Source organism: Onychomys torridus, chromosome 1, assembly GCF_903995425.1.
Source record: "Onychomys torridus chromosome 1, mOncTor1.1, whole genome shotgun sequence".
NCBI classification, from domain to species: domain Eukaryota; kingdom Metazoa; phylum Chordata; class Mammalia; order Rodentia; family Cricetidae; genus Onychomys; species Onychomys torridus.
The window spans coordinates 136,356,782-136,384,517 of NC_050443.1; the positions used below are offsets into that span (position 1 = coordinate 136,356,782).

Sequence of the window (27,736 nt, forward strand, 5' to 3'; positions counted from 1 at the left end):
ATTAGTTATCAGCTTGGGTTTCTATACCAAGAAATTAAGACTCATGTGGTATCTTACCATTCTTTACTGCACGCCTCAAGAACTCCAGGAACATCACTAATTACTGCATCATTAGCATACTCTTGTATCACTGCAGATGATGACAAGCTGCAGGGCTTGCTGCTCTGTAAAAAGTACACAGCTGATAGGTGAAGATTGTCTCTAGAGTCTATCTCCATCTTCAAACTCAATGGGTTAATCTCCAGTCTAAATTAAAATCAGCTCATCTAGACAAGCATATCTACACATGGAGTTGAATATGATAACAAATATTCTAAAAAATATGGAGAAATGTAGATGAAGGATGTTCAGAAATGAGGTAGAAGAGGAAATATGAAAAACACACATCCAATGGCAACGTGGACTGATAGAAAAATCACAAATGATACCCACTCAAGATGGTAATTAATGGTTTGAAATGAACATTAGGAAATAGCTCATCTACTCCTTAATTTTACAAGTGAAATACCAATGAGAAGTGACATGCTAATAGCATTCTAAGATGGTAGTAAAGTGGAGAGCAGAATGCAGACTTCTAGAATGTAGCCAGACTCCATTCCTTTCTAACAGTTTAAATGTAAGAGCCAGTCAGTGGTAGGCCTGAGCTATTGGCCAAGTAATTTTAATTAATATACGCCTCTGTGTGTTTACTTGGGTCCAAGCATCCACAGGGCAGTGGGAGCTGGGCAGAACTAGGAACACTTCAGCTACAATATAGTTTTATATCTAGGTAGACATACAAAAGACATTAACATGCTGAAGCCAGAGAGTGAGATTAAGGATCTACTTTAACAATGTTTATGAGGAAAATCATCCAAAGGAAATAAAATATACTTTGAACATGAAGAATGAGAACTTGAGTGTGGTGACATATGCCTGGAATCACAGCACTTGTGAGGGAGAGACAGAAAGATTAGGAGTTCAAGATCATCCCTCTCTACATAGAGTACAAGGAGGCCAGCCTGGAATACAAGAGACACCTTCTATTAGTTCTAGGTGTGGTGACACCTGCCTTTAATCCCAGAACTGGGGAGGCAGAGGAATGTCGATCTCTATGAATTCAAGGCTAGCATGGTCTACATAGTAAGCTCCAGGCCCACCAAGGCTCCATAGTGAGACACTGTCTCAATAAACAAAATAAAACAAAAGAGGGACAAGGGAGGAGGAGGGGGTGAAAGAGGAGGAGGAGAAGGAGGAGAAGGAGGAGGAGGAGGAGGAGGAGGAGGAGGAGAAGAAGAAGAAGAAGAAGAAGAAGAAGAAGAAGAAGAAGAAGAAGAAGAAGAAGAAGAAGAAGAAGGAAGAGTCACACACCATGCAAAAACCAATGAAAACATGCATTAGGCATGGAGAACAGAGGAAAGAGTTTTAAGTACTGAAAGATGGGAAGTGATAGAGAAAGATGAGGTTTAGTGTGATGAGCACAAAGAAAGTTTAAAGGATCAGGAAAAAAAACTGGACACAGCAGCCTTAGAGGGTGATTTTTAAGAAGTGGGATTTTATTTGAAGGTCAATGGAAAGTCACTGGAAAGTTCAATCACAGTTATATCTTTGGCAGTGGACTGCCTGAGAATGACTGTGGACAATCAAAAGCAGAAGCCGAGGTGATGGTGGTGAACCAGGCCAAGGACGGTGTGGGATGAAATACACCAGTGTCAGTACAGAGGAGGAAGGCACACAGAGTCACAGCTCCAAGATAAAGTGTGCTGGCACAGCAAAGCACGTCACTGAATGATTCAAAAAACACTCAAGAATGATTGCTCTACTGTTGTCCTTGGTAACTACATTGATCATGTACCAGTTACAAGGAAGGAAAAAATTTGTGGGCCATAGTGATAGATAAAAATGTACAGTTCTGTACATGCCATTTTATGCTTTTGATAGTTATTAGTCACTTGAATAAAGATGTTCAGTGAATGTATTATTTAAAGTTAACTGACAATCTCAGCATAAAAATGAGAGAAAACAGTGCTGACTGAACCCTGGCCTCTCCAAAGTTCACGTGAGAACGATGAAGCAAATCAGCACTAAGACCCATCAACAAATTCTAACTATTGCGTTAGGCCCAACCTTTTCCTTCCTTGTCAATGACACCCGTCCAAGTCCGAAATTGAGCAGTCCTTTCTCACTGTCTCTTTTTTCCTTCTTTCTTCTCATGGAACCTTCCAGAGAGTTCTTGTTAGTGAAGAACAGAAAGAAAGAAGAATGTTAAGGAATACAGTCACAGAACATCTGGCGAATCTCAAAAAGGAGCAAATGATGGGACATGGTGTCATGTGAAAGGCAGGGGATTTTTTTTTTAAAGAAAACATATAGAGTGTGAGAAGATGAAAGTTATTTTATTTATATTTTCAGCTATATTCTATACATAACTATAGTCATAAACAGACAATCTATCAGAATATATCTCAAATTACTTTGCAGATTATTTGTAAACTTTGCAAATGTTCTCATAGATTTTTTTCACTATCATATGTACAGACATATCATCATTTAGTATTTTGCTGTAAGGATTTAACCTACATTTTTATCTTTTCTTACATGTAGAACTCATGCTATTCTATGCGACCATGGACTTAAGGACATGCCGAGCAATGCTGGCACTTCAAACATGAGAATTTGATACAAGCTAAGAACTCACCCTTCAAAGATAGGATGAAAATTCAAAGGTTCTTTTTGCCCTGTCCCACTGTCTCTTTTTGTACTGTAGGGATTGGTTGACCTTTGAGAAATCTCTGCACAGAAACAAAATTCAAACGCACTTACTACACAGTGGTAAATACATGATTGGAGTAGTTTCTCTCCATGGCCAGACAATTGGAATGGCTCTGGGTGTGAAGTGATATGGGGCTTTGCTGGGCTGTATCCATGCATACCCCATATTGCTTATTTCTGCTTTTATGATTTGTCTAAGATTTCAACAAAACAGTTATAATCAAAATTCTTTTCTTAATCCCGATAAAAAAAATGTCAGAGTTTTATTATTCTACCCTTTAGAGCTAATGCTTATTTATGTTTTTAGACCTTTTAAGATGGTTTGGGTTTTTTAAGATGGTTTGTGACCCTCCAGCCCAGCCAGGTGTACATAGTGAGATCTTGCTTTAAAAACATGATGTTTTTAACATCTTAGAAATATTTTATTCACTATGGAAAAAAAAAACCCAGGTTTTACAGCTAGTTACTTTCCTTGACAGAGCTGAGGAGATTGTGCAACTTTTCCTCACTGAATCTGTCTTATTCTTAATAGCCATCACTTCTTTTCCTTTTCATCTTTATGCTTTTGAATTATCTATCCACTCCACATCTGTTAAGCATTCTTCCAGGTTACTAAGAAGTCTGAAGGCAAAGCCAGTAGAAGGCTGGAAGAAACAGTGAGGAGTTGCCCACCTCTTTCAGCTAGGGGCCCCAAGTGACCTGCTAACTGTCTACACACTCCTATTAGACAGTAGTTCCGCAAACACACCTCAATGCAAGGATGTCTGTTTAGCCTGGGCATGGCCCTGGGTTTGATCTCCAGAACTCTAAGTAATTTCAGTTGAAGCCTGAAGATACAGAGGGGAACCACATTTGAGTCCCACTATGGGAGAGTCAGAACCAAGCAACCACAAAAAGGCCAGGAACCATCATTTGTGCTTTTTCCCATGAATCCTAAGCTGCGGTGTTACAGGTCAAGACAACCCTCCAATCTGCTCTCTTTGGCTCATAGGAACAGTTAATAATTTTGAATGTCTTGTCCACATTTAATTGAGGGAAATGCTATTAAAGGGGAATTACATGTGCTTTTGGCCTGGCAGCCAGGGTGAGTGTACCCAGCTGCAGCTGCACAGCGGTTCCTTCCCAAGTGCAAGAGTGGTTCTAATTCAGCTGTGTGACCAGAGCTTTGCTTCCAGGCCTTCTCACATCTTGTCACCTGCATTCATATTGTAAGCATTGAATTTATGACCTTTCAAACGAAATCTCTATCCCCAAGCACCCTTTTATAAATATTAGCAGCCTTGCCAAAATGGCTGAGCAATCTTTTTTAATTCATTCCTGCCTATCAGGGATTCTGGCTGTGAGCTCAACTTCCCCATCAACTATCCACAAAATGCACAATTTGACCCTCTGTGTTCTGTCTGTCAAGACATCTGGGGAACCTGGAAGCAAGACAGGAAGGGAGGGAGCAAGACAGGAAGGAGGGAGGTGGGGAACACCATGAACTCCGCACCCACCACACTCCGTCCCGATCACTCTGCTGGCTCTTACCTTACCACACATGCATCAGGCGGCACAAACGTATGGCTGCCTTGCTCCACTCAGGAGAATGTGCCGTTTCAAAGACTCCAAAATGTTTTCAAAAGCTAAAGACAGGAGTTCCTAGCATGATTACATTTCATAACTGGTAAAATGGGTGTACAGCACAAAGCCTCAAACAAGAGATAACTCTTCAAATCCTCTCTGGCCTCAGACCACTCATACATAACCTCTTTGCTCAATGACAGATCCAAGCATTCTGAAGGGATTTAGTAACACTTTCATTCACTGGTGCAGAGTGATGGTTATAGGAGACTGTGAAACAACACAAAGCCTCGGGTCCCTATCCCAAGACAGCACAGCCACTCGGGCCTTGTGGAAATACGAGGCCAAAGCCACTAAGTACAGCACATCCCAAATCACTCCAGAGCTGAGTGAGCACAAATCTAGGTAATGTTCTGAGACTCATAAAATCGGTCTACAGAAAAAAAGTCAAACTATTATGTCATTATCACATTTAAAATAGAAAGTAGAACACTGGTCTCACATACACACACACACACACACACACACACACACACACACACACACACACACAAAGAGAGAGAGAAAGAGAGAGAGGGGGGCCTGTACAGCAGGCACTGGAACTCAGAGTAAGACTACTTGTTTAAGATGCACCAGCCAAGATGGAAAATTCACTTCTGATAAAAACAAAACAAAAACCACTGCAGTTTCTGTGGCTGACCCCGGGTGTGTGGGTATACTTACTACTCCCTGCAGGTTCTTTATCTTCAAAGTCCCCTGGTAGATCAAGTATGAGGACAGCTTATTGCATGCATTTGATCTATTGGGGGATTCTTTCCAGGTCGAGAATAGAGCTAACTGATGTGCTGGTGGCCTCCATGGGTCACATAAAGACCAACTGACAGTGAAAGTGTTTCCTGGAATTATAAAATGAATCTATGGCGAAATGGGAATTGGCAGATACAAAGTTGATGTGTGCAATTTTTCCATAATGTGTAGAGATATACAGCTGTCAATCTTGAAGCAAAACATAAAAATAAAAAAGGAGGACACACATCTGAAACCCAAATCAGGAGAAAAGGCAGCAAACTGGAACACAACGGAACTTAAATTTTCCTTCTTCCACTGGTTTATCGTTTGTCTCTTCTGCCTCCCATCTTCCGGCACCCTCACTGTCAGACAATGCTTGAGTGCTTAGTTCTTATCAGAGGAAATGGCTCATGTACAAATGTGGCAAACGGGGCAGTATGCCTATGACTTCAAGCCTTGAACTTAAGCCTGGGCCACACTGACCTGGAGATAATTTTTTTTTTTCTGCCGCAGAATAAGCCAAGGGTTCACATATTCATGGAGTTGTTGCATCACTACTGACGTACCACTCTGCATGATTCAGGAAGGCAAAAGCAGGTCCAGTGCGTAGAAATGAAAGTAAGCAGATTAAACCTAACATCTTTAAGCACAGAAGCATTTTGCCTTATTTCATATGCACTTGGTTATCACACTCCAACAGATCTGGAAACACTCTCTTAAGGGGAGCAGTGGAAGGTGTGCCAGGATCGCACAGGAAAGAGATAAGCATGAAAGCAAGATGACTATTTCTGAACGGTCCTTCATGAGACATGCATCCATACATGTGATGAGGGAGGCATTGCCGCATGACTCGGGAAGAAAGAGCTCCTTCTTCTCACCCTAGTCTGTAGTACAGACTCTTTCCGTCCTGAATTCAGATAAAATCCAACCTATAAGAGATCTAAAGATGAGAAAGGAACCAGAAAAAGAAAACACAAAAGATAGAGAGGCAGAACCTTCCAGATAAGATCTAATATGAAGAAAGAAAGCTGTTCTCGTGCAATTAGTCATACACAGAGTATGAGTAGCTAACTTAAGGGCAGTTTATACTTGGATGGTTGAGGTTTTTTGGGTTTTTTGTTCTTGTTTTTCTGTAACTCAGTAAGCCCTACTTCTCTAATCAAAAACTGGTGACTTAAGTTTTTCTGTTTCTTGATAAGGAAAAGAAAAATGAAAGAAATTTATCTTCCCTGCTCACTCGTTCCAGTCTAGATGTGCCCGGATGACAGGACAAGTGTGGCACTGCTACACCATGCCCTGCAGATGGTGCCCCCTGTAACACTCCACTACTCTCTACCTTCGTTTTTGAGATAGTCGCTCCTTGACCCCAGAGCTCACTGTTTTGACCAGACTTGTTGGCCAGAGAGCCCCTGGGTTCAGCTATCTCTAGCCATCCCAGGTCTGCGGTTTCAGACACTATACTTGGTTTTTATTCAGGTACCAGAGATCTGAATGCAGGTCCTCATAACTTTGAACTGTGGCTAGCAAAGATGGCTACACAGATCAATTAGTAAACTCTCAGAAGGGCTGGTTGTACATTTAAGCGCTGGTACACCACTTGCAGAGGACCTAATTTGGTTCCCAGTACTCACGTAGGGTAGCTCACAACTACCTGTAACATCAGCTTCAGGGTATCCAACACCCTCTCTGCACTCTGTGGGCACCTGCACAGACCCCTAGACAAATACATATACACATAATTTAAAAATTAAACATTTAAAAAGAAAGCTCTAAGAGTGGGAGTAGCCTATTGTTTTAGAAGATTTTGGTTCTCTGGAGAAAGCTTGATCACACACACACACACACACACACACACACACAAAAAAAAAAAAAAAAAAAAAAAGCATAATGGCTTAGGGAATCATGTGAAGTCATGAAGACACGGCCAGGAAGTCTAGCCAAAATAAAGCAAGCTCTGGATTCAATAAGATACTATCTCAAAAACTAAAGAAGAAAGTAAGAGAGGAAGACACTCTACTTTGGCCTTTGGATTCTACACACCCAAGCAGAGTTAAGCATGCCTTCATACATGTGTGTATAACACACACACACATTAGTACACACACAGAGACACAGAAGGATGCAAGACTTACTGTCCCTCTGCCATCAAATGTGCCAGCCCTTCCTGTCCAGCTGTGTTATGATTATCCTAGTGCTCTCCTCTTAGAAGTCTGTGAATCCCTGTCATTTACAATGATAATCACAACGGAATGTTGACTGCGGGGAATCAAGGCTATTCTTGCTCTCAAGGCTCATGTGCCCCAGCTGACCACACGACTTTCTTAGAATCGAGAGGTTTATTCTCACCAGGTTGCTGTTTTGGCTTTCCTTCTTTGGAACCCTCTAAGTAAAGTCATAAGTAGCCATGCAATTTAGCCAGTCTACTTGATGTGCGTGACCCCTGCAATTCAACCTGCTATTTTCTCTTTCTTGGGAAGGTGGTAGTTAAAAGTAACATGAAGTTAACATTGCCAATGTCATCCATAAAGCCAGTTCCCATGGTCCAATCCCACCGATGTGACTCTACTCTGGCATGCCAAGTACTCACCAGACTTTAAGGAGTGACTGGCACGCCAAAGCATTCATTCTGTACTCTCATGGGGCTAACTCAGAATGAAGAGTGTAACTGTACATGGAAATTTACATAGTGCTATGGCTTGAGTGTGGTTTGTTCCAAAGGGTTCATGAACTGAAAGCCTGGTCACTAATGGGATGTTCAAGGGATGAGAGATTTGTAGGAGAGGTTGGTAAGTCCCACGAGAGTGTTATTTTAAAAGAGCCCGCCTGTCTTTCTCACTGGCTTCCTGTCTTGCCATGTAAAAATCTCTCATACACACTCTCCACATTCTCACCATCATGCCATCAATACAGTAACACAGTCATGGGAATCCTTACCAGAGATGATACTGTGCTGTTTATTTGGCCTTCAAAACCATGTGCTAAGTTAACTTCTTTTCATATTATTTGGCCTCAAGTATTTTGTTATAGCAACAACAACAACAACAACAACAACAAAAAAAAAAAAAAACCCAGGATAGCTATAGGAATCCTGTACAATAAAGCAACATCTGGGGGCATCATGATCCCTGACTTCAAGCTATCAGGATTTATAGGAGTTTGAACTAAAGGAATGTATTTGTAACTCACTTCTGAAAATGCCCATGTGTATGTGTGTGAATGTACTTGTGTAGGGACAAATAAGAAGAGAAGGGAGACTGGAAAGCATGGGGAATCTGGAAAGCTCTTTTTACACCTCCATTCTAAATCAAAAGGTTGGTGAGTTTTGTTAACTTTAGAGAGAGAAAAATTGCAAATTGAGGCTAAACTTGTTGAGGGGATTGGAGGAGAAAAACAATACCTTCTATTTCCTTTTCCCCCAAATCCCAACCCTGAGAGGCATCATCCTATCTGGAGGGTCTCTGAAAGCTGCTCTGGGAGACACCAACAGGTATCCCAGAGCCTATCATGGGGCTAGAGACACTAGAGGGCTCCAGAAACAGCCAATGAATCAGTGGGCCACAGAAATACAATGGAAAGGGTAGTGAACCCCATCTTTGTGGTGATCTGAGTGGCAGTCACTAGGAGAACTGCAAGGGTGGAGATTAAGGCGTAGCCCTACTCTTGAGTATTCCTTTTATTGAGGAAGAGCAGAAAGGCACAGCTGCCTCTGGGCTAGCCTAATTAGTCTTGCACCCCTGGACTAGGTGAGGAGGGTGGTGTTCAGGTACTGGATGTCCCAGGATCCAAAGTTTCTCCTGGCTCACATGCAAGCTATTTCATGCATAGAGATAAGAAAAAAGAAAACCAAGATGCCTAAGATAACATTAAGGATGGGAAGAGCTCCTTATGTGGTAAATCGTTCCTCAGGTAGACAAAGTCTCATCACATTCCCTTCCTAACTCTCAAACCAACTTTTCCAACTCATGTAGACTTTGCACCTGAGGCTTAAAAGAAAAAATGTACTAATTGCCAAAGTTCAAGACAGTTGTTCAACAGATGAAACCTGTGACTTTGCTTTTAAAACATGGCAAATTCAAACTGTCCCAATATATTATTTCCCAGAAAAAATAGTCTAAATACAAATAAATATGTATACATTATCCATAGGCCACTGAGTGACCCTATGCCACACAGAAGGAGAAGCCTGAAAGACATGTGCTTCCTCTAACTACTGAGATATAATTTGTCATAAATACTATGCCATAATATTCCAGGGAAAAATTAAACAGAGTGTAGTTATTTAATAAAAATGGTTCCCATAGACTCAAAGGAAGTTGCACTATTAGGAGGCGTGATCATATTGGAGTAGGTGTGGCCGTGTTGAAGGAAGTGTGTCACTGTGGAGGTGGGCTTTGGGGCTTCAAATGATCAAGCCAGGCCCAGTGCCACTCTCTCTCTCTTCCTGATGCCTGTAACACAAATCTTAAAAGGTCTTATTAATAAAAACAAACATGGAGCCAGATATTAAGGTGAACACTGAAAGATCAGAGAAACAGAACCAGCTACAGCTAACCTGACCTCGCCAATTCCTCAGCTGATCTCATTTCCTCAAACTGGAAGTCTCTGTATCCTTATCAAAATGGATCTCAGCTGAACTGCTGCTCAAAGCCCTAAAAGCTTAACCAGGCTCTAGTTTTTGGTCCTCACGCCTTATATACCTTTCTGTTTCCTGCTATCACATCCTAGGATTAAAGGTGTGTGTCACCATGCCTGGCTGTTTCCAGTGTGGCTTTGAACTCATAGAGATGCAGAGGGATCTCTGCCTCCTGAATGCTAAGATTAAAAGTGTGTGTGCCACCATTTTCTGGCCTCTATATCTAGTGGATGTTCTGTTCTCTGACCCCGGATAAGTTTATTAGGGTGCACAATATATTGGGGAACACAATATCACCACAGCTGCCAGCCTATCTGGATGTAGAACTCTCAGCTACTTTTCTAGCACCATGTCTGCAAGCATGCTGCCATGGTTCACACCATGATGATAATGGACTAAACCTCTGAAACTGTAAGCCAGCTCCAACTAAATGTTTTCTTTTATAAGAGTTGCTATGGCCATGATGTCTCTCTTCACAGACACAAAAACCTTGACTAAGACACAGAGTAAACCATGGCCCATAGCAGAAGGCAAGACTCCAAACCACACACTGGATTGCACAAGAATTCATATAAGAGCATCTTTTTCCAAGAGCCTCTAGCTGAGGCTGCTATGCTTCCTGGTAGGTACTTGTTTGCCAACTTATTTGAGAATGAGCTCTATGGCAAACCAAAATCACAATGGAGGGGAAGAAGCAAAATAGCCTAATCACTGAATTATATACCATGAACCCACAGAGGACCTAAGGTAAATTGGCACAGCTCCTTCTGCTTCTCCGTTACTTAGAACGTCTGAGAGAGTTAATTCTATGAGGTCAGTCCCTTCCTCCAACTTAATTAATAAAGACAGCTATTTAATTTGATGTCACTGTCTTAGTTGTCTTCTCATACCCATGGAGCTCACAGGACCTCAAGCTGCATGCATGTGAGAGACAGCATGTTCTTCTTCTTCTAGACACATTCAATTGACTTGTCTTCTCAAGCTGCAGCATCTCTCAATTCTACATAAAAGCTCATGTCTATGGCTACCCCTGAGCTGCTCCACACCTCGGATGACAGTGGCACATCAATAAAAATCAAGCCATTGAGTGTTGTTGCCTGAGAGCAGATACTGAACCAAAGGAAACTGTGACAGATCTAGAAACAGGAGCCTCATGCTTGGTCACTGGATCCTCATGTTATCACCAATGAAAAATGCAGAAGCATCCCTTCTTGGTCCCCATCCAACTGGTTTTCTCTTACCTTTGGTTCCATTGAAATGAAACTGTGGGTTCCTCTGCTCGAGAGAACAGACCTTTTAATGGTCCTGCTATGGTAGAAGTGATAGTAGTCCTTCAGTGCACCAATCTGCAGGGACAGGTGGGAGAAAAAGCAGAGGGAGAACATGTGAATGTCTGAAGACAGCCTGTTTCCTTGTTTTTCATCCAAATAAGAACACAAAGCAAAAAGGTCCATAAATTATGCAGCTGCCTGATATACTTAAATGTCACTTGAACCTTGGTGGTCACTTTTCAAAAGAAGGACATCCGATATGAAATATGAGTGTCCTTCAGGCAGTGACTGCAGAACTAAAGATTCTATTGGGGCAGTTAGCTTCTCCATATCGCCTGTTTAATGTTTAATTTATATGCAGCATTTTAAGTAATGCTATATCAATCTATATCCAAATGTGGGAGAGAGGGAAAAGTCAAATAGCTCTCTAGTTATAAAAACACATTGCATTCTGTTTGCTGTGAGAAATGGACAATGAAGGATGCTGACAGGTTATTTATACAGTTAATTTGAAACATGTCTTCAGCAGTTGATCATTCACAAAGCAGTTGATCATTCACAAAGATAGCAGCACTACTTAGATCAGGAGACAGTAGGCACCCTCAAGTAGAGTGGTAACTTCTAGAACATTCTTTGAGCGCAGCTTCTGGGGATAAATGGTTTAACTACTTTATCTTATCCTTGTCTCTTAACACGATTTCATTTCCTCATTTTCATTCTTTCACAGTTAAAACCAGTAGGTCTGCAAATGTGCCCAGCCCACTTCGATAAACAAATGAACAAAACATTCAACAACTGTATTCTTGTAGCAAAAGGGGTGGGTAAATTGCTTGATACATAACAGGAAGATGTGAGTCTGGATTCCCAGCACCAAAGTACAAGTGGGGCATGCCAGTGTGTGCAACCCCATTGTTTTGGGGGGTAATGCAGAGACAGGAGGATCCCTGAGACCTGCTGGCCTACTAGTCAGTTAGTCTTAGCTGATCAGTGAGCTCCAAGGACACTGAAAGACCCTGTCTCAAATAAGGTGGAGATGAATAGACAAGATGACTCACCAAAGGCACTTGGCCTGGCAAGCTCAACTACTGGAATTTGATACCTAGAACCCATATAAAGATGAAAGAAAAGAAATAAGTCTACAGACTTGTCCTCTGGTATCTACCCACCCACTATGACACACATACACTCCTCACCCCTATATATGGTCACACATAAAACAATAATAATAAATAAATTTAAAGTGGAGAACAACTGAGAGAGGTCAATTCTGACCTCTTTGTGTACCTATATGTACACACACACACACACACATACACACACACACACACACACACACACACACACACACACACACACACTGTGAGAACTGAACCCAACCATAGAGGCAGGGTTTGTTGCCTAGTGTCTCATTTTAGCTGACACCCCAGCTGAACAGCATGTACTCTTGAGCCCATGTTTCCTTTTCTGGAAAATTGGATTTGGGGCTAGTTAATTTCTAAGACCACTGCAGTGCTCATATTCCATTCTTTAACAGTGACACTTTCCTTGCTTCAGGCAAATACAATAAATGTGTAATTCTCTGGACGCTCACGACTCTGCACTAAAGGAATGACCACCATGATGATGTTGTCCAGCTGGTCCAATGTAGACCTTGGTCTTTCTTAATTAAAATGTCATTGGCTCAGGTTAACTTTTTTCATCATAAAAGGCTGTTTTCTAATGTCTGTCTCCTTGTTACATTCCCACCACATGTTCTGTGTCATTTTGACATTGTCTCCTTGTGGGGACTTTGTGACACTATCATTAAAACTTAGAGAAAGCCCAAAGCCTCACATTTTTTATTCAAGTGGAAAATGCCCTGATCTATACAGATGACTCAAAAAATAAGTAAAATATATAGCCAAGGATGTCCCAGTTAGTCCTCCATCTCAGTGGTCCTGAGCAAAGGGAGCAGGAAGAAGTCAACAGGTCGCAGCCCTGCTTCTGGGCCTACCCAGAAGGATATCCTAAAAGATGTTAAAATGCTGAAGCTTTAAGGGCTGAATTCAAGAGTGGCTGCATAATTTTCTAAACAAAAGTCTTAAGCTCTTTATTACACATAGCTTAGTGAAGTTCTCCTTGAGTAAACAAAATAGTTTGGTGGAAAGAACACATGTTCCCTGGTGAAGAACCTTGAAGAACTGTAGGCACAGTGCAGACATGAAGATCAGGAGTTCAAGTCAGCCTTGGGCACATGGTGAATTAATTCAAGGAGAGCCTGGACTACATAAGACAAAAACAAAATGAAGGAATGAATGATCACCAGTGGGAAAATGTCAGTGTGCTTACTATCACAACTCCCCTACAAAGAAACTCTGTGATATAGGAATCAAGTATAGACTGACCTCCCAGTCTAAACCAGTATGTTAGGAGTACTAAACTGGATCCTCTGTTTCAACTTAAGTTGTTTTTGGACCTTGGATAAACCATTTAGCCTCTTTGTGTGTTGGTTTTCTCAGTGGGAAACTGAGATGTTCACAGGAGGTACTATGGGCAGACATTGGTCATCAAAGTACTCAAGACTAAGATAGCTTAGGGGGAACTGAGGAGACGGTTCAGTACAGAAAACGCTTCTCAGGACAGCATGAGGACCTGAGTTCAAATCTCAAGGACCCACATAAAGGCAGATGCTGTAGTAGACATCTGTAATTCAAGCACCTCCACAGTGAGATGAATTACAGAGACAAGAGAACCCCCAGAAGCTCCTGGGTTAGCTAGCTTGGCATACATAGCAGCATACAAGAGAACCAGCCTCAAACCAGGATTGTCTGCTGACACCCCATATGCACTGAGGCACATGTGTGTGCACAAAAGCATGAGGTTTTGAAAAGAGAGTATTTATGGCTTGATATGGAATAATGAATGTTAGAAAATGAGGTGTCTGGTCAAGTCACCACTTGGCATGCAGTCATTGTTGGAAGCTTATTAGCTTCCCTTCTCTCACCTCTTCTAATTCATCTTTCATCTCTCTTTCCTTGTCAGGATTACTTCTAGCCTACGCTGTTATTAGCTCTTCACTTCCCAGACCTCACTGGGAAAAACCTACTGTTGTAGGTATGTAGGCAGCAAGGGTGGTTATACCAGACTGGTCAAAAGTATAAGATGAGATGTGATTTGAAGAGATTAAACTGCATCTAACCTTGGACCCCACCTCTCTATTTCTAAAGGTGCTTTTGCAGATAGTCACCTATGAACAGCTCTCAGAGTAAACTCTGTAAATGTTCAAAACACCCAGGTGCCATCAAGAGGTCATTAATTCTATGCAAATAAAAGTAGCTTCATGTCTAAGATATAGTGAGTTAAGAATAAAGAAAGGTATACACCCTGCCTACATATGGCCTGATTATTGCAAAGAGGAAAAAGGAAGAATTTATAGTTGTACAGTATAAAGTTGTGAGAATATTTTTAAAATAAAATTAAAAAAACAAGAGGGACCTTCCTTTTATTGTTTATGCAGGTAGCTTTTTTATTATTATTTTAAAAACTCATTAAAAATGTAAAAAAAAAAGAACTAAAGAAGTTTCTTTGAGAAGTGTAAAAGGGTTGATGTAGAAAGTCACAATTGGTACAAGTCCAGAGAGTAAGTATCTATGGAGTGCACAGGTACAAATGGGTGATCTATATCATACCCAATTCTCCCAAAGCTCAGGCACCATCACAGAAGAGGGGGTAGGAAAATTCTAAGGGTCAGAGGTCAGGAAGGACCAGAGCAAAACAGTGTCTTACAGACATGAAAGAACAGCTTTACTAGTGAACTCACAGTAGCTGTTGTTGCCTGCACAAGAGCTGCCCAAGATTAAGCAAGTCAAAGTTCCAGCATGAAGGGGAAAGGCGTGCCCACACTCCGCCTCTTAGTGGGGAGTTACTGGGAAGTCAATTTCTTTGAGAGTGTAGTCGATCTCCAGTGGATGGCCCCACACACATGAAAATATGGGCAGCACAAATTTGATCCTTGGTTGGGTAGCCCTGGAGGAGATGGGAGAGGATGGGGGAAGGTGGGGGCGGGGACGGGAGGGGGGAAGACAGGGGAACCCATGGCTGATGTGTAAAATTAAAACACAAATATAATTAAAAAAAATAACAAAACTGACTTTAAAAACTTGCTAAAGTATCTCAGACTTTCTTATTTCACCTATAAAATTTTAATAACCATGCCTACATCAAAACAAAAACAAAAACAAAAACCAGCACACAAAATTGGGAAGAATAAGGAGAGTACGGGGAATCTGGGAGGAGTTGGGGGAAGGGAGTCTGGGTGAAAATGATCAAAATGCATTGTATACATGTATGAAGTTCTCAGAGAATAAAAAAATGTATGTATATTTTAATTAAAAAAGCTGAAATAGCATACATACACATGCCAGCAATTTTTCCAGCGCATAGACATTCCTTAAGTTCTATGTGGCCATTACAAAGGCTGCTTCTACCCAGGCCACCAAACCATGCAGCAGTAAGCAATGCTGTCCTTCTCTTGGGGGTTCTGATTCTACTACTGAGCCATGTAGTGGTGCACTGTAATTTTTTGTTTGATGTCGCCTTTATTAAAAGTTGAACTTGTGTCAGGCATCCTGTTCTTCTCCTACATATTATCAGATTTAGCTTAATCTCCAAGAGTTCTGGAAGCTAAATATCATTAGCTCTAATTGACTAATGGAGGACCCCAGGGCTCTGGGAATACCCAAACACATTCTGCTGGGATTAATTGTAGTGTGCTTGGTAAATATCCACTAACATCAGGGTTCTGTCATGGAGTCTGTGAATGGCTTCAAATGATGCAGTGCAGCATCCTTCTGGGAGGGGGGTCTCCCCATAACACACAGCTAAGATGCTAAACTCTACTTATGCAGCAAGTGACCAAACATGGTGCAGGTTGTACCAACCAGACATAAAGCAAAATCAAGCATCAACCCAGCCTGTTCTTGAAGGACCTGCTCAGGACCATGGTAGAGGTCTTGCCATCTGCTTCCTAGCTGCCTGGTACATCATAGTGATAGTGGGTTCGGGTTTTTTTGTTTGTTTGTTTGTTTGTTTGTTCGTTTGTTTTTTGTTTTGTTTTGTTTTGTTTTGTTTGTTGTTTTTTCTGTGCCATAATTGTTTTGGTGAGCTGGCAAGGAACTGCAGATGGTATAAGAATTGTACCTGTGGTGACAAGATAGAGTAGCTTCTAATCCCTTAGCATTCAGGTTGTGGACCAGGATATGACTTTGAAAACCCAAAGACTGTACTGAAAGCTTGACCTTGTTATCTACTCTTTTTGGTTGTTGGTCTTGTTTTTGTTTCTCTGTTTAACAGTCATGGCTGTTCTGGGACTCACTTTGTAGACCAGACTGGCCTTGAACTCATAGAGACCTGCCTCCTGAGTGCTGGGATTAAAGGCTTGCACCACCACCACAGGGCTTGTCTTTACTCTACTTATTAACATAAACCCCTTTCAAATTAGTGGCCCATAGAATCCATTCTCTGTAGTAGGCTCCTCTGACCCCTCCAAACTGTATACACTGGAACGTCTTTAAAACTAGCTATATCTTTACACAGTCAGTTCAGAGGTGCTCTGTTGCATAGCTCCAGAGCGATAGGCTACTGGCAAAAACAAGCCACAGGCTACTGGCAAAAACAAGCCACAAGCTCCTGGATGACCCATTGTGTCCACTCTCCCATCCTATAGATGACAAGGTGCTTCTGATTGTCTCATGGAACTGTACCACTCTCATCCCTCAAATACTTCTTCTTATGTTAGCTGGAATGATACTTACAAATACAACCATCACACCCCTGCCTAAAAGTCTTTTGTGACTTCTTTTGTTCTCAAATAATATTAGCTATATACATAATGCTCTTTCATGAATTTGTTTCTAAAAGTCGATCTGAATAGGAAGATCGTAGTAAACACACGTACACGGGAATGACTAGGTATGCTTTAGCTAACTCATTGAATGAATATACTCAGGGCTGCAGGATCTAGCCTGGCCTCCATCTGCAGTCTAGCATTCTCCTCAATCTCTGGATTCCAGCCATGCTGGCCATTGCACCTTCAGTGCCATGACTCAGCCATTTCTCCTGACACCTCTACCAACAGCACCCTCACTTCCTCCATTTCCCCACCTTCAACTACTCACTCCGCTTTCTCATCTTTTATGCCACTCCCCAAATGAGGTCACAGCTCCACTGTATCATGTGGGAATCCTAAAATGCTCCTGGAGCTTAACCCTGATTGGCACAAGTATCAGTCTAATACTGGCTCCCTCGCCTGCCTGCCTGCATGCTCCACTGAGACTGCCATGTGTCTGTTCACAGCTCAACACACATATAATCACACAAGAGCTTGTGATCTAAAAATCACAGTCACTGAGTTGCTAAGATCACATACAATAGAGTTCCATATGGTTTGGTCTCTAGTAGGTCTATCCAACTGAGGCTGATTTCAACAAACATGACTTCATTTGGCCTTAAGTAGAGTACCAGTTCTGCCAAGGTCATATGATTTGTGACAACTGTGATCGGAGATGCTGTTGTCTGCAAAACAGCAGCAGAAGGAACTGTGTGCATTGATCCAATTATTTTGTCTCATCCAAGCAAAGCAATTCATTGCTTTCCAAGAAAAAATACATACATATATAAGCATATTTATGTCTCATTTATTAATATGAATGTCCCTTATTGGCAAGAATTGTGTCTTTTATGTTCTTTCAAAAGGACTGAGCCTGCTGAGGGCATTTAATAAACATTAAGAAGAAAAATGCTAGAACATGTTGAGAGTTATTAAAAATAGACTTGAAAACAAAACAATAATATTATCTATAAGCAAGTCTCCATCCAGGTTCTTGGGGGAAATGTAAGACAAAAGATGACTGTGTTTATGTTATGTAAGAGCAACAGGGACCAAAATAGGGGACATTATAAAATTGGCACAGGGCCACTGTATAAATATGTCAGGAACAAATGAGATATGGCAAGGCCCAACCTTCCATACCACTGTGCAAAGGAAAAAGAGTAATGGCCTTGGCCCTGGACCTGCATGTTCTACAATGCTGTACACAGTTTTCTGCCTGGCAACCCTGCTAAGATGAATTTCATCCTTTGTTCCTAATTCTCCCAAGCCTTTGAAAGTGTCATCTTTAGTAGTAGCCTCTCAGAATTTTCTTATAACTACACTCTCTGCAACAAAGCATATTCTGGGGAAAGAATTTTTCCAACTATTTTATAATAAGGCATGTAGAACTCTTTATCCTGGTTTTTCTGGGTACAATTGCATTTGGTCAGAAAAGTATTAGTGAAGCTAGTGAAGCGGAATAAATGAGTCCAATTTCTTTAATTGCTTAAGCTAACAGCAGATGATAAACTGTCCCCATGTCCCTGACTCCTCCTATCACAGGTAAGGTACAACTAACTGAGTGGGGTGTGCTGGACCCTACTTAAACACTCGCTTTGCTCCTGGTAAAGAGCTGTATGGCCTTCCATAGATCACTAACCACCCATCCACCCATACTCACAGTGAAAACTTACCAGTCCAGCAACTCCCTGCAGATGATTTGTATTTCTGCAGAAGGAACCCTCACCTTGCAAAAGCCTGCCCAGGCCTGATACATGTTCTGCATGCAAGAAACTGGACAGTGCCAGGCAAACCAGAGCTGGCAGCCACCCTGTTAGAAGCACCAGTACTTGATAAACCTATCATTTCTCCTGAGCTCCCTGTCTGCCTGGTTTTTGTTCTTATTTCTTCAGTTAACAGACTTCCCCAAATTCTGCATTTCCTTTTTGAAAGTAATTTATTATAACTCCACCCCACAAATTCAACTCCTAGAATGGGCAAACATTGAAATAGATATTGCACAGAAGACAACAGACATATTCCAAATAAGCACATAAAAAAGATGTGAAAATGAAAATGAAAATCATAATAACTGCACAATACCAGAATGGGTGAACAGAAAAGACTGACAATGCCAAGTTCTAATAAATCACTGAGCATCAGAATAATACATTGCCAGGAAGCATGGAGAAGAGTTCAGTATCTCTGGAAATTTTTGGCAATTAAAAAAAAATCTGCCTCATAATCTAGACATTTTGTTTCTAGGAATTTACCTAAAGGAAATATATTTCCAAACAAAAAATCCACACACAAATATCCCAGCCCATATCTTAAAAACAGCCACAAAGTAGAAATAGTCTAACTGCAGATTAACAAAGGGTTAAATAAGCTATGATATAGCTGAAAGCTACTCAGGTTGGGCATGGCACTACGTCTGTAATCCTAGCATGCAGGAGATGGAGACAAAGTGTTCAGGGTGTAAGGCCAGCCTTAACTACATAGCAAGCTTAAAACCAGTGTGGCCTACATGAGACCCTACTGAGAAGAAGGGACAAACAAGAGACAGGGCCACTGGAGGGGGAAAGAAGCTAAACTGCTGAACTGATATTATTATCATAGAAGAAAACAGAAATGTCTTACTTAATGTTTCTATTGCTGTAATAAATACCAAGACCAAAGTAACTTGAGGGGCGTGTTTTAACTTGTCTCACAGTCCATCACCAGGAGAAGCCATGACAAAAGAAGTCTGAAAATCTGAACTGTGTAGATGATGGAAGGGGCCTCAAGCCCAGAGATGGAACCCTGAGAAGCTAGAAAGGCATGGAAGAGCAGTCTCCTCTGAAACTTCTAGAAAGAACACATATCCCCTGACACCTGATTGCAGTTAGAACTTCTGTCCTACAAGATAGTAATAACATTATATTGTTCAAACCCACTAAGCTGTGACAATTTGTTATGGCAATAACAGAAAGCCTCTTAGATGCCCATAGACAGAAAAGTAGCCCAAGCAGATAACTTACTTAGATGTGGTCCTTTTTGTTCTTTATAGCTTTCAGGACTCTCTGGGCATTCACTTATCAATTTCCAAGTAGTTGTGACAATACAATTATGAGCTTCATGATGGCTGGGTGTTTTATTCTGAGCTTTAACATCATCTTGTTTAATCTCCAAATAAACAGAATCCCAAACAGACTAGTAAACGGGCTTTTCATTTTCCTTAGTTCAGGGTGGCTGAACTCTCTCTGTAGCATGAGGAGGACCCAGAATATCTGATCATCCTGCATGCTGAGATTATGAGCCCAGTTTATGCAGTCCTGGGAATCAAACCCAAGGCATCTTGTATGGGAGGTAAGTACTCTACCAAGTGTGCTACAACCCAGCTCCTGTGAATGATGCAAAACCATCACCCAACAAAAGATGTTGGGACGGCTGGTACTTACTGAGTACTGTATCTACCTTCTCCTTCTCCAGAGCCCAGCAAAGGTAAAGAACTGTTCTAATGTCATGGACAATGAATCTGAGTTTAAGCCAAGGAGAGATTGAGTCACATTTGAATATCATGTCAATCCGACTTCAAAATCCTAAGTATTTCCTAATCAGAGCACTTTGATTTTTTTTTAAATACCCAGGGTCACAAACTCCCTACATATCCAAAAGATGACCTTGAACTTCTTACCTCCACCTCCCAAGAACTGGGGTTACAGTGAGCACTACCAGACCCAGTTTACAAGGTGCTGGAGATCAAACCCAGAACTTTGTGCATGCTAGGCAAACACTCTACTGAGCTACACGCTAAGTCCTAGCATTCTGATTGTATCTGACAGTTATTCACAGGGTTTTGCAAAACTGCACCCATCTCCATAGGCACATTCATCCCATCCCAGCTCCTTTTACCCTCACCAGCATGAGGTTTCAATTATTTTGTCCCTAAGCTGCTCAGAAAAAGAGTCTAAGCCCTCATAGTCCATCTTGAAAGGAGGTTAACAAATACAAACATCAAGTGTGTACACACAAGAAACACATAACAGTTCTCACCCAGGAAACCAAAACAAGTAAAAGCAACCCAAGTTCAAGTGAGCAGTCTACAGTTTGTTCCATGATACACAAATTTTGCCCCCAAACAAAGCACAGAATCTTAGAGCTAGGAAAGTCGTTACTTAGTGGCCCAGTTTGCTTTATGTTAAATACTATGACCAAAACCAAATTAGGATGGAAAGGGTGTATTTCATCTTACAATTCCAGGTCACACTCCTGGAATCACAGACAGAAGACAGGGAAGGAATTCAAGGAACCTGGAGTCAGGAAGTAAGGCAAAGACTGTGGAGGAACACTGCTTACTGACTTGCTTTCCATGGCTCACTCAGTCACCTTCTATGTAAGCCAGAACCATCTGTCCAGAGATGGCACCATCCACAGTGGGCTAGGCCCTCCAACATCAATCATTAATCAAGAAGATGCTCTACAGACACACCCATAGGCCAGTCTGACTGAGGCAATTCTCCAATTGAGGTTCCTTCTTCCCAGGTGACTCCAGCTTGAGTCAAATTGATCAAGATTAAGCAGCACCACAGGTGTCTGGTCTGATTTTCCATCCCACACACAAGAGCACACTCTTCATAACCTACAAGGTACTATATTTTCTGGGGCAGTCTAATTTTTAGAAAGTTATTCCCAGTAACCACCATAAATCCACTTGTTTAAGCCTGTGTCAAGAACCACAGAGTACTCGCTATCTCTTCAGCCAGTCAGCACAGCTTACTGGATCTTTCCTGTTCCCAGCTGAACATCCAAGTTTTTCCTTTTGCCTTGTGTAACAAGCCTTTACAGGTTGCTTCTTCCAGAAGAGCCAACATCTGGGATGTCACTGCAGAAAGCCTGTAGTCTAGAACATAACAAATGTCAACTCTAGCACTGTGGAGCCAGAATGGAGTCAATGACACCATAACCTCCCTTGGCCAGTATTTCTGGCAAGATGGTTTAAAACTGAGTATTTTTAGCAGAGTGGACCAGACAGTCCACATAAATGCTTTTAAACTTGGTTCTTCACCATTCTATATTTTAATTTCCTAGAAGTAAATGATAGAAATTTGCATTTGTCTGGAATGCTGTTTCACTTTCTATACTCCACACAATTATAGCCTGTCTAGACATTCATTTATTTATTGAGTGTTACTACATGCCAAGCACAGATCCCAAGACACCACAGACTGTGAGAGCCATGTAGAAGCCCTGCCAGTGTGGAGAGAACTTTGACGGGCTTCTATCAACCCCACTGTCAGTTCCAAGTCTGAAATTTATGTCTTTACTACCAAACTGGAATATTTCACCCAAGACAGCTCAAATAAATTTTCATACTTGTGTACTGAAGTGGAGTGAGTTCAACATTCAACTTCCAATATGTTTGTATCAGTTATTTAGGAATGACCTGGAAATGACCTCTCATTCATTTTCTGCAATATGATTTTCTCTAAATGAATAATTGTAGTCTTAATATAAAATAATCTCCAATTATATTCTTCCGAAAACATCATTTAATAATACTATGTTTAGTTGGCTTTTTAAAAAATTTAAGCCTGTTTTTAGGAGTCTAGAGATGGCTTAGTGCTTAAGGGAGCTTACTGCTCTTCCAGATGATCTGAGTCTGATTCCCTACACCCGCACCAAATGACTCACAACCACCTGTAACTCCACCTCCAGGGGACTGGACACCCTGTCCATGCTGCCAAGGCATATGCAGTCAGATTTACACACAGAGAAAAAGAGAGAAAGAGAGAGAGAGAGAGAGAGAGAGAGAGACAGAGAGACAGAGAGAGACAGAGAAAGAGACAGAGACAGAGACAGAGAGAGACAGAGACAGAGACACAGAAAGAGGCAGAGAAACTCTGACTGTGACTTACTCAAAACAGAGAGAGGCCAGGAGAGATCAGCACACAGTCTAAACTGATCTATACTGGTATTAATGATCACCATAGAAACTGGAGACACAAACACATAAAAACAAACAGAAATAGTACATAGTTTGACAGGTAGAAATATTGCTAGAGTTAGCCTCTGTTACAGTACATTTGTCTTTAAGACTAGTAATTCTCATCTCTGGCTATCCATTAGTTTGTACATTATGTAGACATAAAAAAACAAAAAACAAACAAACAAAAAACTCACTAATGCTAAGTCTCTGGACTTGAACAATCTGAATTAAGGGCAGATTTCTTGCAAAAAAAAAAGCTTTCTCCTGGGCCCCTGAGATGGCTCAGCGGGTGAAGGTAAAGCCTGGTGACATTAATGACATGAGCTCAGCCCCCAGGACCCACATGGTGGAAGGAGAGAATGCACTCTCCCAAGCTGTATGTAAATGTTTGGGGGCCAAACTCGGAGTGTCAGGCTTGCATGGCAAATGCCTTTGCCCTCTGGGCTTTCTTACTGGCCAACTACAATACTTTCAATAAAACATTGTCTCCATAAATGGGAAAACAGTAATAGCTGTGAGAGTTTAAAGGATGATAGATTGGTGTGAGGCTCAGTTGGGCAGCTGATGACCCTGCAGCACCTTGTCACCTCTATTTAATAAACCTGTTAGAAACCCCTTTCCGTAAATCTGTTAGAGGTGCTTATGGGTCCTTCCTTGGGTCCTTCCTGGGAAAGGGTAGAATTGGTACTTCATAGGGGTGACCCACTAGGGGAGGTCGGGACCAGAGCAAAGCAGCAATGCAGGTGCAGTAGTAGGAGAGGGTAGGAGTTACTGTCATCTATGTGCACAGCTCCCAGGGCCCAGCCAGTGGAAGCAGCTCTGGCCTTTTGTATTCATTCAAGATGAGGCGGTGGTGGCACATGCCTTTAACCCCAGCACTCAGGAGGCAGAGGCAGGCGGATTTCTGTGAGTTTGAGGCCAGCCTGGGCTATGGAGGGAGTTCCAGGAAAGGAGCAAAGCTACACAGAGAAACCCTGTCTTGAAAAACAAACAAACAAACAAAAGATGTCAGAGATACAGAACTATTGGGACAGAACAAAGCACACCACAAAAAAAATAAAAAAAAAAAAAAAAATGGCAACAGCAAATAATGGTGAGGATGTCAGGGGAGTGTGGCACTGCTGCTGCCCCTGAGGATACCTAGGAAACTTCAAGGCAGCTTTATGAAAGTAAATCTTCATGTACCATGTAAGTCATACAAATCTTTCTTCTAAGTACTGCCACCGCAAAAAAATTTTAAAACCTCAGTCATTCAAAACACTGTGCATAAATGTTATAACATTTTCAGCCATAATCACCAGAACTTGTACACAACCCAACATCTTCAAGCTTTGGTGGATACGCAAAATAGTACCTCCATAAAATGAACATTACTAGTCAGTGAAGAGAAGTCACTACCTGTGGCTCATCAGGAATGAATCTGGGAGACAGAAAAAGCCAAACTCACATAGGACTGCACACTGAATTATTCTACTGATAGGACTGAACTTTTTTTTAAAGCCTTATGTTTTCACTCATTAATTTCAAAATATCAGGTTTTAAGTTATAGTCTCTGGTCCATTTTGAATTGATTTTGTTCAAATGAGAGGTGTGGATCTAATTTCATTCTTCTGCAGGTGGATATTCAGTTTTAACAGCATCATTTTATTTTTAAATTAGGTGGTTTTTCAGTGCATGTTTTTTGAGACATTATCAAATATTTTGTAGCCAAAAATGTATGGGTTTATTTCTCGATCCTTTATTGTGTTTCAGTGGTCCACATGTCTATTTGTGTGCTTGTATCATGGTGTCTTTGTCACTACGGCTCCGTAATATAATTTGAGGTCAAGTACTATGATATTTGTAGCAGTGCTCTTTCTGCTTAGAATAGCTTTCGCTATTTGTGATCTTTTAGAAATTAAAGGATTGGCTTTTATAGTTCTGTAAAGAATGTTATTGGAAATTTAACTGGGGTTGCTTTGAATCCGGGTACATACCCAAAGCACTCTAAATCTTACTACAGATATACTTGTATATCCTTGTTTATTGATATTATGTTTACAAGAGCATGGAAATAGAGTCAGCCTATATGTCCATCAACAAAGGAATGGATAATAAAAGTTTATATATATATATATATATATATATATATATATATATATACACACACACACACAGGAATTTTCTTTAGCATAAAGAAAAATGAAATTATAAAATATTTAATGAAAAATGGGTCTGGAAATTATTAAGTAAAGTAGGACAGATTAGAAACACCAAAACAGCATCTTCACTCCCATATACAGATACTAGCTCTTAATTTTTATAAGTAGGTATATGTAGATGTGAGGATATATAGAGGTCATGAAGCTAGGAAGGTGTCTTAGTTAGAGTTACTATTGCTGTGATGAAACACCATGACTAAAAACAACCTGAGGAGGAAAGGATTTCTTTTACTTGAAGTTCATCATCAAAAGAAGTGAGGGCAGGACCTCAAACAGAGCAAGAATCTGGAGGCAGGAGCTGATGCAGAGGCCATGGAAGGATGCTGCTTTCTGGCTTGCTCCCCATGGCTTGCTTAGCTTTCTTTCTTTTTTTAAAAAAAATTTTTTTATTATTATTATATTTGTGTTTCAATTCTACACATCAGCCATGGGTTCCCCCGTCCTCCCCCTTCCCACCCCCACCCCTACCTTCCCCTATCCCCTCCCCTCCATTCCCAAGTCCTCCAGGGCCAAGACTCCCCTGGGGATTCATTTAAACCTGGTGGATTTGGTACAGGCAGGTCCAGTCCCCTCCTTCCAGGCTGAGCAAAGTGTCCCTGCGTAAGCCCAAGGTTCCAAACAGCCAGCTCATGCACTAAGGACAGGTCCCAGTCCCACAGCCATTGAACTCAGGACCTCTGGAAGAACAGCCAGTGCTCTTAACCTCTGAGCCATCTCTCCAGCACTTAGCTTGCTTTCTTATAGCACCCAGGACCACCAGCCAAGTCAGTCACTAATTGAGAAAATGCCTTATAGGTCTGCCTACAGCCCAATCTTCTTGATGCATTTTCTCAATTAAGGCCCCCTCCTCTCTGATGACTCCATCTTGTAGCAAGTTGACATAAAACTAGTCAGTACAAAAGGGGACCACGAAAGTGGGAAAAGTACGTTTTAAGAAAAGGGAGAGGGAAAATAGAACATTCAAGACATAAAAGCCAAAAGGAAACTACTAGAGGTGGAAGAATACAAAAGAGCAGTGGGTGGGGAAAGATGAGAAGGCGGGTCAGTAAATATGAATCTATTCTTTTGTATAATTAATAAACAAATGAAAAACAGACCAATCCTCCTCTATTCTCACACTCATCACACAACCTCTGTGGCTCAGCATGTGTATGTAGGGCACTCTCCCACCAGCAAGTGAGCAAGAAATTCTGCAGCAGCCACCAGCTGGAGGCCTCCAGATTGAATCATAGCCTAGCACTACTGAACGGGAGGTAGTGTAAGATCCAATAGAATCAGGGTTTAGCCCCCAAGACTGTCCCGCCCCAAACTTCAGGAGCCAGTCCCAAGACCTAATCAACTGACAAACTGGGTTCCCCCAATTTTCTCCTCAGCACTTATTAATCTGCTACAGCAGCTCTCAGAATTCAAGGAAACTAAGTTTACTAGTTTATGATGAGGGATGCAGATGGAGAGATGCAAGGTAGAGCTAGGCGGAAGCTTCATGAAGTGCTTGTGCTAGTTGGGAGCACCACCCTCTAGGAACCCACATGCACTCCACTATCTGGAAGCTCTAGGTGCCCTGTCCTATTGGGTTTTATGCAGATTTTACTGTATCATCGTGACTCAAGTCTGGAAAACCATGTAGATACATGATTGGATAAAAGGGGTATAATCAAATGCTGACAGGAAAAGGGGGAAACCTAGAAGGACTTCTGTTCAGATTCCATGGGGATTCTCTGCAACATTTATTCCCCAAGGCATGGCACAGACCTGCTTGGAAATAGGAGTCTTACTATCAGACTGGGCTGGAGTTTTCTTACAAGCCATCTCTGAGACAAGAGTGCAGAGAAGATTATGGCCTGCACTGGGGAGGGAGTTCCTAGTCCTAAGGATATGAGAAAAAAACAAAGATTGGCATCTGACCATGCAAGTATCCTTTGAAAGGCAAACTAGACCAGAAAACAGATTAACAGATGCCCCCAGTACAAGAGGCTGACTGTGTGGCAGCACTGGGGAAATTTCCAAGCTACTTCTCTCTATCTTTATCATGGTGGTGGTTACACCACCACCAGTACATGTCAACATCCATCACATTATGCAAGAGTACTCCATGCAAATGATCCTTCAGCAAATTTGTTATTTTTACAGAAATTCCATGGGGAAAACCCCCACTTCTAGAGGGAGCTGGTTGATACCGCAATGCAGATTCGAAAAGCAGAAAGTGAAGTTGTTTGCTTAGATTTTATGATATCATCAAATCAGTCGAAAAGCTTTCCTACAGCCATGGCAGCCTCTTCAGCATCAAATCTACACCATTCAAACAACAGCCTTGAGAATCATGTGCAGCAAGTAAAGCGCCCCATTTTGTGGAATAAAGTAAATATTTCAACAACTCTCAGTAAAATACTGCTTTCCTCACAGCAAAATGTGACTGATTATGCAACATGATGAGAACTCAAAAAAAGGAAATGGCTGGTAATTCTGGGAGAAAAAAGAAAAGATGAGAAGACTCCTAAGAGCCATTGGCTATATAGCTAACATAACTGTCTTGAAAACAAGGAAAAGTCTGTAAGGCAGGGAGTGGTAGGACCAATGGCCCCATGCCAGCTGCACTCATACCAATGAGCTTAGCAGAAAGGCATACATGCCCCCCTCTCTTCTCTCCCAGAATCTAGTCAGCCTGGGCTCAGCTACCTCCAGCCAAGAGATAAGGATGTGCCACCAATGAGA

General features: G+C 41.5%; 1 protein-coding gene across 2 annotated transcripts in view; it reads right to left on the bottom strand.

Annotated features, from left to right (window-relative positions):
• Positions 1-27,736, bottom strand: part of Pcsk5 (proprotein convertase subtilisin/kexin type 5) — a 427,807-nt gene that overhangs the window by 373,675 nt on the left and 26,396 nt on the right. For both annotated transcript variants that reach the window (XM_036173949.1, XM_036173956.1), the window contains exon 2: positions 10,978-11,082. In XM_036173949.1, the coding sequence (XP_036029842.1) occupies positions 10,978-11,082 (105 nt within the window). The remainder of the gene's footprint in view (positions 1-10,977; positions 11,083-27,736) is intronic.